At 44.4% G+C, this 12,549-nt stretch overlaps 1 protein-coding gene and 1 long non-coding RNA gene across 2 annotated transcripts; one reads left to right on the top strand and one right to left on the bottom strand.

Annotated features, from left to right (window-relative positions):
* Positions 1 to 2,693: 2,693 nt before the first annotated feature.
* On the bottom strand, positions 2,694 to 11,329 carry ZNF436 (zinc finger protein 436). Its single transcript, XM_006777569.2, has 4 exons — positions 10,690 to 11,329; positions 9,366 to 9,458; positions 8,315 to 8,441; positions 2,694 to 4,079 (listed from the first exon to the last, which is right to left on the bottom strand). The coding sequence occupies exons 2-4, from the start codon at positions 9,396 to 9,398 to the stop codon at positions 2,827 to 2,829; spliced, it is 1,413 nt and encodes a 470-aa protein (XP_006777632.1). The 5' UTR covers positions 9,399 to 9,458; positions 10,690 to 11,329; the 3' UTR covers positions 2,694 to 2,826.
* Positions 10,777 to 11,598, top strand: LOC102751963. The gene is made up of 2 exons (XR_436374.1): positions 10,777 to 10,849; positions 11,328 to 11,598. It is a non-coding gene; the product is annotated as an uncharacterized LOC102751963 (long non-coding RNA).
* The last annotated feature ends 951 nt before the right edge of the window (positions 11,599 to 12,549 follow it).

Raw genomic sequence — 12,549 nt, 5'->3', positions numbered from 1 at the left:
ATAAAAAAAAAAAAAAGAACATCTGTACAAAGGAATGAATGTAAAGAATGATTGTGCCCAATTTTAATGAGTCCGATAAAAACCCATTTTGTGAATCTGTGCTGGATTACTAAAATATCTCTCAGGTTTATTTATTTTAAAAATTATACTTTTAATTATAGAATATTGTTAGAATAATACAGATATTATAGACACTAGGATAACTGACCAATACCATAAGGAAAACTGTTCGACGTACTCTTGTTCATTTATAAAAAAAAAAAAAAGAACATCTGTACAAAGGAATGAATGTAAAGAATGATTGTGCCCAATTTTAATGAGTCCGATAAAAACCCATTTTGTGAATCTGTGCTGGATTACTAAAATAATTCTCAGGTTTATTTATTTTAAAAATTATACTTTTAATTATAGAATATTGTTAGAATAATACAGATATTATAGACACTAGGATAACTGACCAATACCATAAGGAAAACTGTTCGACGTACTTACTTGTTCATTCACTCTCCACAACCATAGAAAACAGGCACAAAGTGTTCAGGGTATGTGCAGAAGCAGCCAGAATCTTGGGAGCAGAAAGCATGCAAAGAGAGTCTGATGTATAACTTCTACACAAAGTTCAAAATATGGGCAGCAATTGGTAGAAAAAGAGGAGAAAGAGCTGGTTTGGCCCTTGCCCTTTTAACTTCCCAGCTGGAGTGTACATGTTTGGAGAGATGGCTGGGGTACTTAGGAGCCAAAAGCAGCAACGGGCGCAGTTTCAGGTTGGGGCAGGAGAGAAGGGAAGAAAAAGGGAGTGAAATACAATTAGGTCAAGAAGATGCTGTCTTCTATGGCCACTCCAAAACTGAGGCCCTAATGGCTCACAGAAACAGGAAAACTTTGATATTCATTAAAACCATCAGCAACACTGGTATGGTAAAGACATATTCGAGTTTAGTCATTAAGAACATGTAAGTTATTCAACAATTAAAATATGAATACCCACAGTTGGCTAGATTTTGTATCGAACGAAAAACATGCTTCTTGCCCGAGTTTACATTTAAACAGGAGTGGCAACAGAAAGAAAGCTCCTTGGTGGAGTGGTTTTTCATTTTGTTACTTTCGAGGTTGTGTCGTTTGCAAGTGATGCAGTCCCACACAGCTGTGGGTATAATTCACTACAGTACCCGACCCTAGAGACCATGAGCTCTTTAACACCAAGTCCCAAAGAGCTATGGCAAAAGTAGTTTTCAAAATGTTACAACTTTCATAATAAAGCACAGTAGAAATAACTTGAGACACACTAAACAAAAATTTCCGTGAGTCCCATTTCCTGGGCATCCATTTTCTTCCACTCACACCCCTAAATACTTGGATAAGCACCAACATTTGGGATATTTCTTAATTCTTACTTGGACTGAGATAAGAAGAGCTGACACTACTGGGCTTACATTGGGTCAACTCTTAGTTTAACCATTTATATCTGTAGGCTGACAGGATGAAAATACATTCCTATAGGCTTATTAATTCCTTGTTACTAGCCCAAAGAGACGTTCACTCTGAGAACAGGACAATCAGTTATCTCCCACAATTGACTGATAAATATAAACAAGTGTGTAGTTCTGTACAAAGACAGATCTTACAAGAGTGCACATTAAAGCATTAGTGTTTAAATTTTTTTCATCATAAATGAAAAAAAACATTTTTCAATTGGAGTGTGTCTGTAGTTCTGTCACACAATCAACATCACCCTAGAACATGCTAATTCTGTGTGAATTCAGTTTCTGCTATTGGAAAAACCACAGGAATACACATTTTACTGTACATACACATGCTCTTATGCAAGCTAAGAGAAACACTGGGATGTGGCCCTTAGCAAATCCTAGAGTTAGCAGTATAGAGAGGACTGACCTTAAAGGGTAGAGGGGAAAGTACACAGAAATGACCTGTGTTCCTTGGGAAGGGACTCTGTGCTTCCTCCCCTGAAATTGTCAAATCCACCTGCTCCTTACACTCCACCAACACTTATGGTCCTATCTTTCCTTGAAGACATTTTCACTACAATGTTCCCTAGAGTGATCCCCAAAGGAAATTAATAAATTCTGACTAATGGCAATAAAAACAGTGGGCATCACTTCCTAAAGTCACCACCATTGATGAGTCCTTGTCCCCAAACCTGTGTTTCATTTATCCTTGCAATCTGTATCTTCAGTTAGCTTTCACAAAGATGCAAGCTTTTAGAAAGTTAATTAGAAACAATGAGAAGGAAAAATGTTATGATCATTGCCTTCATCATGCAGAATCCAGCTCTCAGGAAGTCAGAAAGGTACAAGTGCATGAGCAACTCAAGGACAAAGCCTTTTGAGTGGTAAGATGTGTGTACCCAAATACTATGGTAAGTGAGTAAGTGTGGCAGTTCAGGCAGTCTCTCATCTTTCTCCAAAGCAGCTGTGACCACCCTATTACAGTCCAACATTTCCCCTAGCACAGTTTTTTAAGCTAAGGCAAGGAGAAATGCCTTTTAAAAATTTACTCTATTTCCAGTCCTGAGCATTTACCAGCATTTATTATCTAGACTTCAGAGTTCCAGTTACTCATGGGGCTGATTTCGATGAAGTACTTCATTAATATTGAGTGAATAAAAATCACTATTTTGGAGAGGGAATAACATTCCCAAATCCGTGGGTCAGAATTTCAAATGGCTTGTCTTCTTTGATGTTTTAAACTGTGGCCTACAACAAGAAAATTCGGTATGGTATAAGAAACTCAGTCTTAAAAGAGCTCTTGGATATCAAATAAAATTGTACCTTCAAATAAATTGTTTCTCAGTCATAATTACAGGACTTAGTCAGTGTGAACTCTCTTATGTTTAATAAGAGCTGAGCTCCGGCTGAAACTCTTTTCGCATTCAGTACATTCATAAGGCTTCTCTCCCGTGTGAACCCTCTGATGTGTGATGAGGTTGGAGCTCTGGGTGAAACCTTTTCCACACTGCACACATTCATAAGGCTTCTCTCCTGTGTGGGTTCTCTGGTGTTTAATTAGATCTGACCTTTCACCAAAGCTTCGCCAACACTCATTGCACTCATAGGGCTTTTCTCCAGTGTGAATTTTCTGGTGTGTGATGAGATGAGAACTCCGGCTGAAGCTTTTCCCACAAGCGTTACATTCATATGGCTTTTCCCCAGTGTGGGTTCTCTGGTGCTGAACCAAGTGTGAGATGCGGCTGAAATTCTCTCCACATTCATTACAGTGGTAGGGCTTTTCTCCTGTGTGGGCTCTGCGATGGCGCACAAGGTCAGAGTTCTGACTGAAATTCTTCCCACACTCATCACACTTGTAGGGCCTCTCTCCTGTGTGGACTCGATAGTGTTTGATGAGATCAGATCTCTCACTGAAACCTCGCCCACATTCATTACACTCATAAGGCTTCTCACCTGTGTGGGTCCTCTGGTGTTGAGCTAGGTGAGAGCTCCGGCTGAAGCTTTTCCCACACTCCTCACACTCATAGGGTTTCTCCCCACTGTGGGTCCTTTGATGTTGGATTAGGTGAGATAGACGGCAGAAACTTTTCCCACATTCGTTACATTTGTGGGGCTTTTCTCCAGTATGGATTGTTTGATGCTGGATGAGATGAGAACTTCTTCCAAAACTTTTCCCACACTCATTACAGTCATAGGGTCTCTCTCCAGTGTGTGTTCTTTGATGCTGAATAAGGTGTGAGCTCCGACTGAAGCCCTTTCCACATTCATAACACTTATAGGGTCTGTCTCCAGTGTGGGTTTTCTGATGTCGATTAAGGTCTGAGATCTGACTGAAGGCCTTTCCACACTGAGAACATATATGATATTGAATACCTGTGTGAATTTCTTTGTGGACAAGCAGATCCGTGACTTGTTGGAGAGGATAGCTTACCCACTCTTCTGCTGTTAAATCTTCCCACTGTCTTTCTGATCTATCCCTGCTTTCAAAGGCCTCTTCACTTTCAGGATTTTCCTCTGTATTCCCAACAGGTCTTTCAGATGCAGTCCCAAGTTCTACATCTTCACTAATCTCTTGCTTTGGATTCACCTCGTTCTCACTCCTGATCTCAAAATCTGTAATAAAAAGTAAATAATAATAATACTGGTAAACACACAAAGAATTACCTACTACCAGTATGTACCAGGCATTATGTTAAGTTCTTTACATGAATTAGTACCTCAACTGCCCTGAATCAGGAATTATGATTTCCACTTTATAAATAAGAAACCTATACCCTAGCTGGTTTGGCTCAGTGGATAGAGCATCAACCTGGGGACTGAAGGGTCCCAGGTTCGATTCCAGCCAAAGGCACATGCCTGGGTTGTGGGCTCAATCCCCAGTAGGGGGCGTGCAGGAAGCAGCCAATCGATGATCCTCTCTCATCATTGATGTTTCTATCTATCTCTCTATCCCTCTCCCTTCCTCTCTAAAATCAATAAAAATATATTAAAAGAAAGAAAGAAAGAAACCTAAGGCTGAGAGAAATGACTTCCAAAAGGGCATACTCATTAAAAATTTTTTTAAAATAAAAACTAAAAACAAAAGGCCATACTCATAGATACAGAGAACAGACTGACAGCTGTCAGAGGGGAGAGGGTTTGGGAGACTAGGTGAAAAAGTGAGGAGGGGGGCTAGCCAGTTTGGGTTAGTGGCTAGAGTGTCAGCCTGCAGACTGATGAGTTACAGGTTTGATTCCGGTCAAGGGCACATGCCTGGGTTGCGGACTCAATCCCCTGTGAAGGTGTGGAGCAGGCAGCTGATCAAAGATTCTCTCTCATCATTGATGTTTCTATCTCTCTCCCTCTCCCATTCTCTCTGAAATCAATAAAAATATATAAAAAGAAAAAGAAAAAGGTGAGGAGGGGATTAAGCAATATAAACTGATAGTTGCAGAATCACCACAGAGATCCGAATTGCAGCATGGGGAATGTAGTCAATAATGTCGAGATAACTGGGTAGGCAGCCAGGTGGGTGCTTGGGTCAGCGAAAGGACCACTCTGTAGAGTGCATGGTTTTTTTGGCTACTTTGCTATACATCTGAAACTGCTGTGGGCCCTAACTGGCTTGGCTCAGTGGATAGAGCATCGGCCTGCGGACTGAAGGGTCCCAAGTTCAATTCCAGTCAAGAGCATGTACCTTGGTTGTGGGCACATCCCCAGTGGGGGGCATGCAGGAGGCAGCTGACTGATGTTTCTCTCTCATTGATGTTTCTAACTCTCTATCCCTCTCCCTTTCTCTCTGTAAAAAAAATCAATAAAATATTTTTTTAAAAAAAGACTGCTGTGGAATGGTATTGAATGTAAACTGTAGTTGGAAAAAAACACACAAAAGGTCATAAATGGTGGAGCCAGGATTCAAATTCAGATCTGTCTGATAAAAGTTCATACTCTGTATCAATACGGTTAATGGTTCTTTATAAAAACTGTATATATTCCTGGTTTCTCAAAAGGAGAAAACCAGCCTGGCCAGTGGGCTCAGTGGTTGAGCATCCACCTATGAACAAGGAGGTCACAGTTCGATTCCCTGTCAAGGCCCAGGCCCAAGTTGTAGACTCGATCCCCAGTAGGAGGCATGTAGGAGGAGCCAATCATGATTCTCTCTCATCATTGATGTTCCTATCTATCCCTCCCTTCCTCTCTGAAATCAATAAATATGTTGTTGTTGTTGTTTTTTTCAAAAAAGGAGAATACTGGAAACAGAGAATATAAGAGATTCTAAATTAGAATCTCTAAAAGCCAAGAACCTAGGTATTTTGTATGTGAAGGCATGTATGTATGTATATGTGCTTGTTCTTAACTAATCAAGCCTTCATCATTACCATTATATAAATTTACTAAGAACTTACTGGGTTAGCATGGATAAAATGAATTTTTATCTATTTCTTTCAAATCTTAGTTGACAGAAAAAGTGACTGCCAAATGCTACTTTCTAGGGGCCTTTTAATGAAAATGGGTGGGAAGATTGGAGAACGCAAAAAAAGATGCCTAGCTTAGAACATTCCTGGCATTGACTAAGCATAGTCTTCAAATGAGAATCAAAATATATAACCACTGTGTACAAAAAAAAACTTTCTACCAGACACTGCATTTTCCAAGTTGCATTTCTTAGTACATTCTTCAGAAAGAGGTAGGTATGCTGAGAGAAAAGAGTCCCAAGGATAAATTACTTTGGTAAATGATGCATGCAACAACATCTCAGAAATTCATATTGCCTGATAACATAATAAAGGCTCTAAAGAGTCTTGCGGTAAAGAGACCTTGTTAACATTATTTAACCCACTTATTTGGACAAATAATTTTTTGTGTGTGTGCTTCCATGTTTCCATCCCTAAGTGTTCCTGGGAATCAACCTTAGACATATAGATTCATATTTCTTTGAGATTCTCATTTCTAATTTTTGTTGCGTTAAGTGGAATATTTGGATAACAGACTGCAATAGATCTGGGTAAATAACTTAATTTCTAGTCACTTCCTAAAGGAAGGGTCCAAAAAACTTTGGATATCAGAGAAAGGCCAGTTAAAAAGAAAACATCTCACCTTGGCCAATGTGACCAGTGGTTAGAACACTGTCCTATGCACTGAAGGGTCCTGGGTTTGATTCCTGGTCAGTGCACATACCTAGGTTTTGAGTTCAATCCTTGGTCCTGATGCAAACAGAAGGCAACCAATCAATTTCTCTCTCGCACACTGATGTTTCTCTTTCTCTCTTTTTCTCTCTCTCATCAATGAAAAAAGCATATCCTTGGGTGATGATTAAAAAAAATAAGAAGAAAACCCCTTCTATTTGCCTTTTCTCTGGAAAAGGCTATAGGAATAAAAAATTAGTCCTCAATGAGTGGCAGATGACCTAGTGAACCATACATGGTTGCTAACTTATGTTGAGTCTAAACAGAAGACAACATGAGTCTAAAGCAGCGGTTCTCAACCTGTGGGTCGCGACCCCTTTGGCGGTTGAACGACGCTTTCACAGGGGTTGCTTAAGACCATCCTACATATCAGATATTTACATTACGATTCATAACAGTAGCAACATTACAGTTATGAAGTAGCAACAAAAATAATTTTATAGTTGGGTCACAACATGAGGAACTGTATTTAAAGGGCCAGAAGGTTGAGAACCACTGGTCTAAAGGCTATCCAGCTCAAGAATATACTGTTTGTTCTGGTTACACTCAGACCAAAGGATAATTAAGAGAAAAGACAGGTTTTGGCCAGTGTGGCTCAGTAGTAATCTCTATCCCTCTCCCTTTCTCTCTCTCTAAAAAAAATAAATAAAAACATATATTTTTTAAAAAGACAGGTTTGCAGACCATCAAAAAAACCCTAGACTTCTTGCCCACCCCAGGGTGGCTCAGTGGTTGAGCATCAACCTATGAACCAGAAGGTCACGGTTCGATCCCCAGTCAGGGCACATGCTCAGGTTGCGGTCTCAATCCCCAGCATGGGACTTGCAGGAGGCAACTGATCGATGATTCTCTCTCATCATTGATATTTCTGTCTCTCTCTCCCTCTCCGTTCCTCTCTGAAATAAAAAAATATATAATTTTAAAAAATTAGCTTTCCTCAATAATATAATTTGTAATCTAATTTAGTTCAGGATTTTCCTGGAACAACATTTGACATACTCAAAATCTATGATCAACTCTGAAACATCTCTAGACTAGCACCTACTCCAGATGAAGGACCTAAGGCAAAGCTAAGGCTCCAAAGTCAAAACAAACACAGAAAGGTGGCTTTTGCCCTCCCATTAATCCAGGTCAGAACCCCCTCATCTTCTGTTATGCCAAGGTTGCAGGTTTGATACCTGGACAGGGTACATACAAGAATCAACCAATGAATGCACAAATAAATGGAACAACAAATCGATGTCTGTCTCTCTCTTCCTCTCTCTCTCTAAAATCAATAAATACAATTTAAAAAATAGACAATATGACTCTGATGTTCCCACTCAAACATTTGTCTGAGGACTCAAGTCAATATGCAATTAAGTGCTTTAAAAATCAAACAACTTGCCCTAGCTTGTTTGGCTCAGTGGATAGAGCACTGGCCTGCAGACTGAAGGGCCCCAAGTTCGATTCCAGTGAAGGGCACATGCCCTGGGTTGTGGTCTCAATCCCCAGTAGGGGGCATACAGGAGGCAGCCCATCAATGATTCTCTCTCATCATTGATGTTTCTCTCTCTCCCCCTCTCCCTTCTTCTCTGAAATCAATAAAATATATACATATATATTTTAATCAAACGACTAGGTTGTGTTGAAAGAGCTAGTCTCAAAACATGGGGTGAAGAATGGTAGAGAATCCTTACTTACCTAATGAGACAACATTCCCATAATTCTCCTGCATAACATCCCTGTAAAGGTCCCTTTGCGTAGGGTCCAGAGGTCTCCATTCTTCCCGAGTGAGGTACATGGCCATATCTTCAAATGTCACCGGTGCCTGAAATCACACAATGCTTCCTCATTACTTGACATCTCATAGATTGGTACCAGTTTTTCTCCTTGAAATTACAGACACAGCTAGAATTATTGAGGAGGCAAAGGGTATTAAATCTGATTTATAGAGTCCAAAGAAGAAATGAACAAGCTAAAAAGAGATAGAGTAAAGAAGAGAGCAATTTACAAGCTAATTGCTCTGGTCCAATGGCCAGACAACCCTGCCCCACACGGGAATCCTGTACTTTGCTCAGAACACATCTAGCACCTACATGGCACCACAACTTTACTCACAATGTTCCTCTTTTCCTGGAATATCTTTCTCAAACCAGAAAAATCCTATTATTCTTTTTTTTTATTCCAGATGAGGAAAACCACTGACAAATATTTAAGTGACAACGGGTTTTAAGAAATAAAAAGAATGTAAGGAGCAAAATAAGTTATGAATGGAAGCACTGGCCCTCCTCCTCCAGGTATCCTACTATTCTTTTAGGTCCTGTTCCAGTTCCAACTATTCTTCGGTGCCCCCCATCCCTCTGCTTGGCTCCACTCCTCCCTCGGACCCCTCAGATAGAATTCATCACTCCCACGCCTTCCTTCTCACACCAAGCGCTTCGTTCCTACAGCAAATGGAGCTCTTATCACGTTGTATCACGGTTAACCGGATGCATCTGTCTCCCTATAGATTGTGAGCAGGCGGGAGAGCCCGTTTCATCCATCCACCTTTTGTCTCCCCGGCATTTAAAGACATGCAGCAGGTGTTCAATAAATGCTTGTTTGTGGCTAAACCGGTCTGGGTTCCTGGAGGCACAATACCGAAGCGAGCTAATTACTATTTTCCAGGGAATTTCCCACAGGGATTTGCAAAGAAACGCCGGGACCAGGTGGATAAGCAGAGGCAGGGTCCGCGAAGCCACCCCCGGCTTACCTGGGACCCAGCCATGAGCAGGGTGGCTGCCATCTCGGGCTCAAGGATTCGCCTCCCAGGAGAAAGAGCAGGAAAAGCAGCTAGCAGACAGCACTAAAGGAGGCGAAAAGCAGGGCGTGAGGCACAGAACACAGGCCCTGCCCACTCCCCAGGGCTGGAGTTCTGGCCGCCAGGCGGCTAGGGAGGGCCCTGGACCCGGGCAGTGTCACTCTCCTCCTTGACCCTCGAGCGCGACCCGCCCTCCGTGTCTCCGCCACCACGGGGTGGAGGCAATGCCGGGATTTAGCAGGACAGGACAGCTCCCTGGCTCCGTCCCTCCCGCCGGCGCTCAAGCCGCTGCAGTCTCTTCTCCAGGATGAGGACTTTCCGGCAGCTACCTCAGCCAATCAGCGAGCGAAGCTCGAAAAACGCTCTGCCAATTACAAGCCGAATACTAGGCCCGCCTCTTTTAACAAGGCTGGACACCTCCATCGCGCCTGCGCCTGCCCCGGCGGCCTGCCGGGAGTTTGAGTTCCATTCTGGCGTACAAAGGCCACCCAAGGGCCAAAAGCCAAGGAGGGAAAAGAACAAAAGGGTGAAGGAAGGACCGCGTTCTCCTACTCAGGACAGAGTATCTTCTGCTTTCTTCTGTCGGAGACAACAGCCCGATTAAGCAAGGGAAGTTGCCCTGCTTCTCCTCACGTCCCTAGAAGCTTATCGTGGATCGGACCTTAATTGCGACGTCTGGCCTAATTTTGGTGCTGGCCTGTGTTGGGTTCCGCTCGGATTAACACTCATCTGACAGCCGGGCCTGAGAGGAAAGAGGCAGCCGCCCACTCCCCGGGGAAGATTCAGCGGCCTCGCTGGAACTTTGAGCTCCGCCCACGCACTACATGTCCCAGCAGCGCCTGCGGCCTTCGCACCCTGCTACACAGACTACAACTTCCAAGAGGCCCCGCGCCGCCGGGGAGCTAGCGAGTGTGGTCGGTGGCTGGGACAGGCGGTGTCCAAGCCCCATCGCTATTAACCCTGTAGGGGAGTCTGACTGCGTCCTTCCAAAGAGGGCGCCCCTGAGGGGCGGGCAGAGTTGTGGCTGGCAGAGCGGGAAGCCAAAATGCTGAGCGAATGTGGGGGATAGGGCGTGTAAAGGGAGCGAGCCAGGCGCCAGCGCTGGGCAGAACTGACCTTATCGTTCCGAGGGCTGCTCTGCTCAAAGGTTTCCTGGCCGCCTTTGACACGGACCGGCCCCTGAGGGCCTGAGCCGGGCGGGCACTCCACATGTTAGCATTCTCTGATCGCTGAAGATAGGAAGCCGAAAACCCGAGCTGGGAACGAGCAGACTTACCTCCTGGCCCGCGAAAGGTCCACTAGACCGCCGGCTCCAAGATCCACGAGCCCCCAAACAGATTCCAAATCGGCAGGCAGCGTTCTTTGGAGACTTCAGGCGTTCGGGAAGGTTCTAGAAATCACGACTGGCAGATTTCCGGATTATCTCAGACCTGCAGGTAGATCTCGAATCCGCAGGCTTGCAGGCAAAGCCCAGAGATCCCAAAGACTCGCACAGATGCCGAGACCTCAGACGCTCAGGCATTCAGGAACCACAGGCTCACAGGCAGGTCCCTCAGAGACCACAGGAGCTGGCCAAGAAACACCAGCAGCAGCTAGGCTGCATGCAGCTGGAGTTCTTCCGAACGGAAGGACTGGCCCCCTTCCCCTTCCCCAGCCAGGATGAGAAAATTAGACAATGGAAGCCCAGCACGGGGAAAAGCAGGCATTCTGCGTGGAGAAGCGCTCTGAGCTCGCTGTAGCCTTGGAGAGGGAAGTGATGGAAAAAGAATATAGCAGCTTATTAGGGACTCCCACCCTCTTCAAGTTATAAATATCCCCAGAACCTTGGCCACGTGCCCAGAAGCCTGTTGTCTCTAACTGTACAGGAGACTTCTCTGCCTGCGCTGGGAAAGGGGCTTTTCTTTTGTTTTGCAGATACATCTACCCACCGAGTGACTTGAATTTTTTTTCCTCGAACATGACTCCAGGCTCTGCTTTTATTAGTGAGTGTCCTGTTCCCACCGCCCAGTGATTTATGGTTAAATTACTCAAGTGTCTGAAAAGAACTAGGACTCTACCCAGCCATGAGGCAGACTCTCCCACTCCACACCCCCAACTGTGCGGCGAGGAATTCTTTAGATACCACAAAATCGTACCATCTTACCCCACCTAAAATTGTTATGGGTACGCCACACACACAAAAAGTCTTTAAAAAATGGAATCACAGAGGGTCCCCGAAAGGCAGTCAAGGTCAGACAGACCTGGGTTGAAATCCAGGCTGTATATCCTTTGAAAAGTCATTTACTCTTCCCAGGCCCATTTCTCTTTCTGTAAAATGGGGTAATCACACCCAAGGTGATGGTGAGCACTGAGATGACTTAAAGTGGGCACTCAGATGACAGCTGTGGGTGCAGGGAAGACTTCCAGAAAGTGAGCACTTTCTGTGGGCATTTTCATTGGCTCAGAAAAACCTGGGACGTCAGAGTGGCTCCATAGCTGTGAGGATCGGCTGGTGACCTTATTCTCACATAATGTTTCTGCTGGAAATCCAGAGGGAACTCCAAGTTGGACCAGTTTGGTGGGTTCAGACAAATTGGTGAATTGAGCCCAGCAGAGCAGAGATATTTGGAGCTGCCAGGAATCCAGCAAGTTAAGGCCTCACCCTTAGGAAAAACCTCTGGGTCAAGGGAGATGGGTTCATTCTTTGGCTGACTACTGTAATTGCAGGTTTCTAACTGGGCCTAAGGTGAGGTGAGCTGGGCGCCCAAGCCCCTCAGCCCAGCAGGGCTCCCTTTTCATCCCTTCTCTGACAGATTGCTTTGTAAACTTCCTTAGGCCTTTTCTTCCCCCTTGCTCCAGTGCTGTAAACCCTTCTTTGTCCTCTGCTGTTTCTTTTATTCCTAGGCCTGGCTGGGGGCAGGGCGACTCTCTAAACCCTGCTTGGCTGCCTGCCTCCTTCTATGAGTAAGTGCTTTTCTCTTTCTTCACCTGGGACCCTCCAGAGGGTGGAGGAGAGAGGCTGAGAGAGATGGAAGGTTGACTTCTTTTGGTGCCCCTGGGGTAGGGGCGGTGGGCGTGGGGGCGGGGGGAGTGGAACAGGGGGAGGAAAGAAAGTGGGTGAGGGGCTTCCTGTTGCAGCCTTCAGCGGGACTCTGAG

The sequence above is a fragment of the Myotis davidii genome, unplaced genomic scaffold (assembly GCF_000327345.1).
Source record: "Myotis davidii unplaced genomic scaffold, ASM32734v1 scaffold149, whole genome shotgun sequence".
Taxonomy (NCBI): Eukaryota; Metazoa; Chordata; class Mammalia; order Chiroptera; family Vespertilionidae; genus Myotis; species Myotis davidii.
Note: the sequence above shows the minus strand (reverse complement) of the source record. Positions and strands in the feature narration are given on the sequence as shown.

Bases quoted from the DNA above. Each gene is read 5' to 3' on its own strand.
- ZNF436 (XM_006777569.2), bottom strand. From the start codon at position 9,398: ATGGCAGCCACCCTGCTCATGGCTGGGTCCCAG. The intron at 8,442-9,365 runs GTAAGCCGGGGG...GTGTGATTTCAG, and splicing joins TGCTCATGGCTGGGTCCCAG to GCACCGGTGACATTTGAAGA. The intron at 4,080-8,314 runs GTAAGTAAGGAT...TTTTTATTACAG, and splicing joins TGGGAATGTTGTCTCATTAG to ATTTTGAGATCAGGAGTGAG.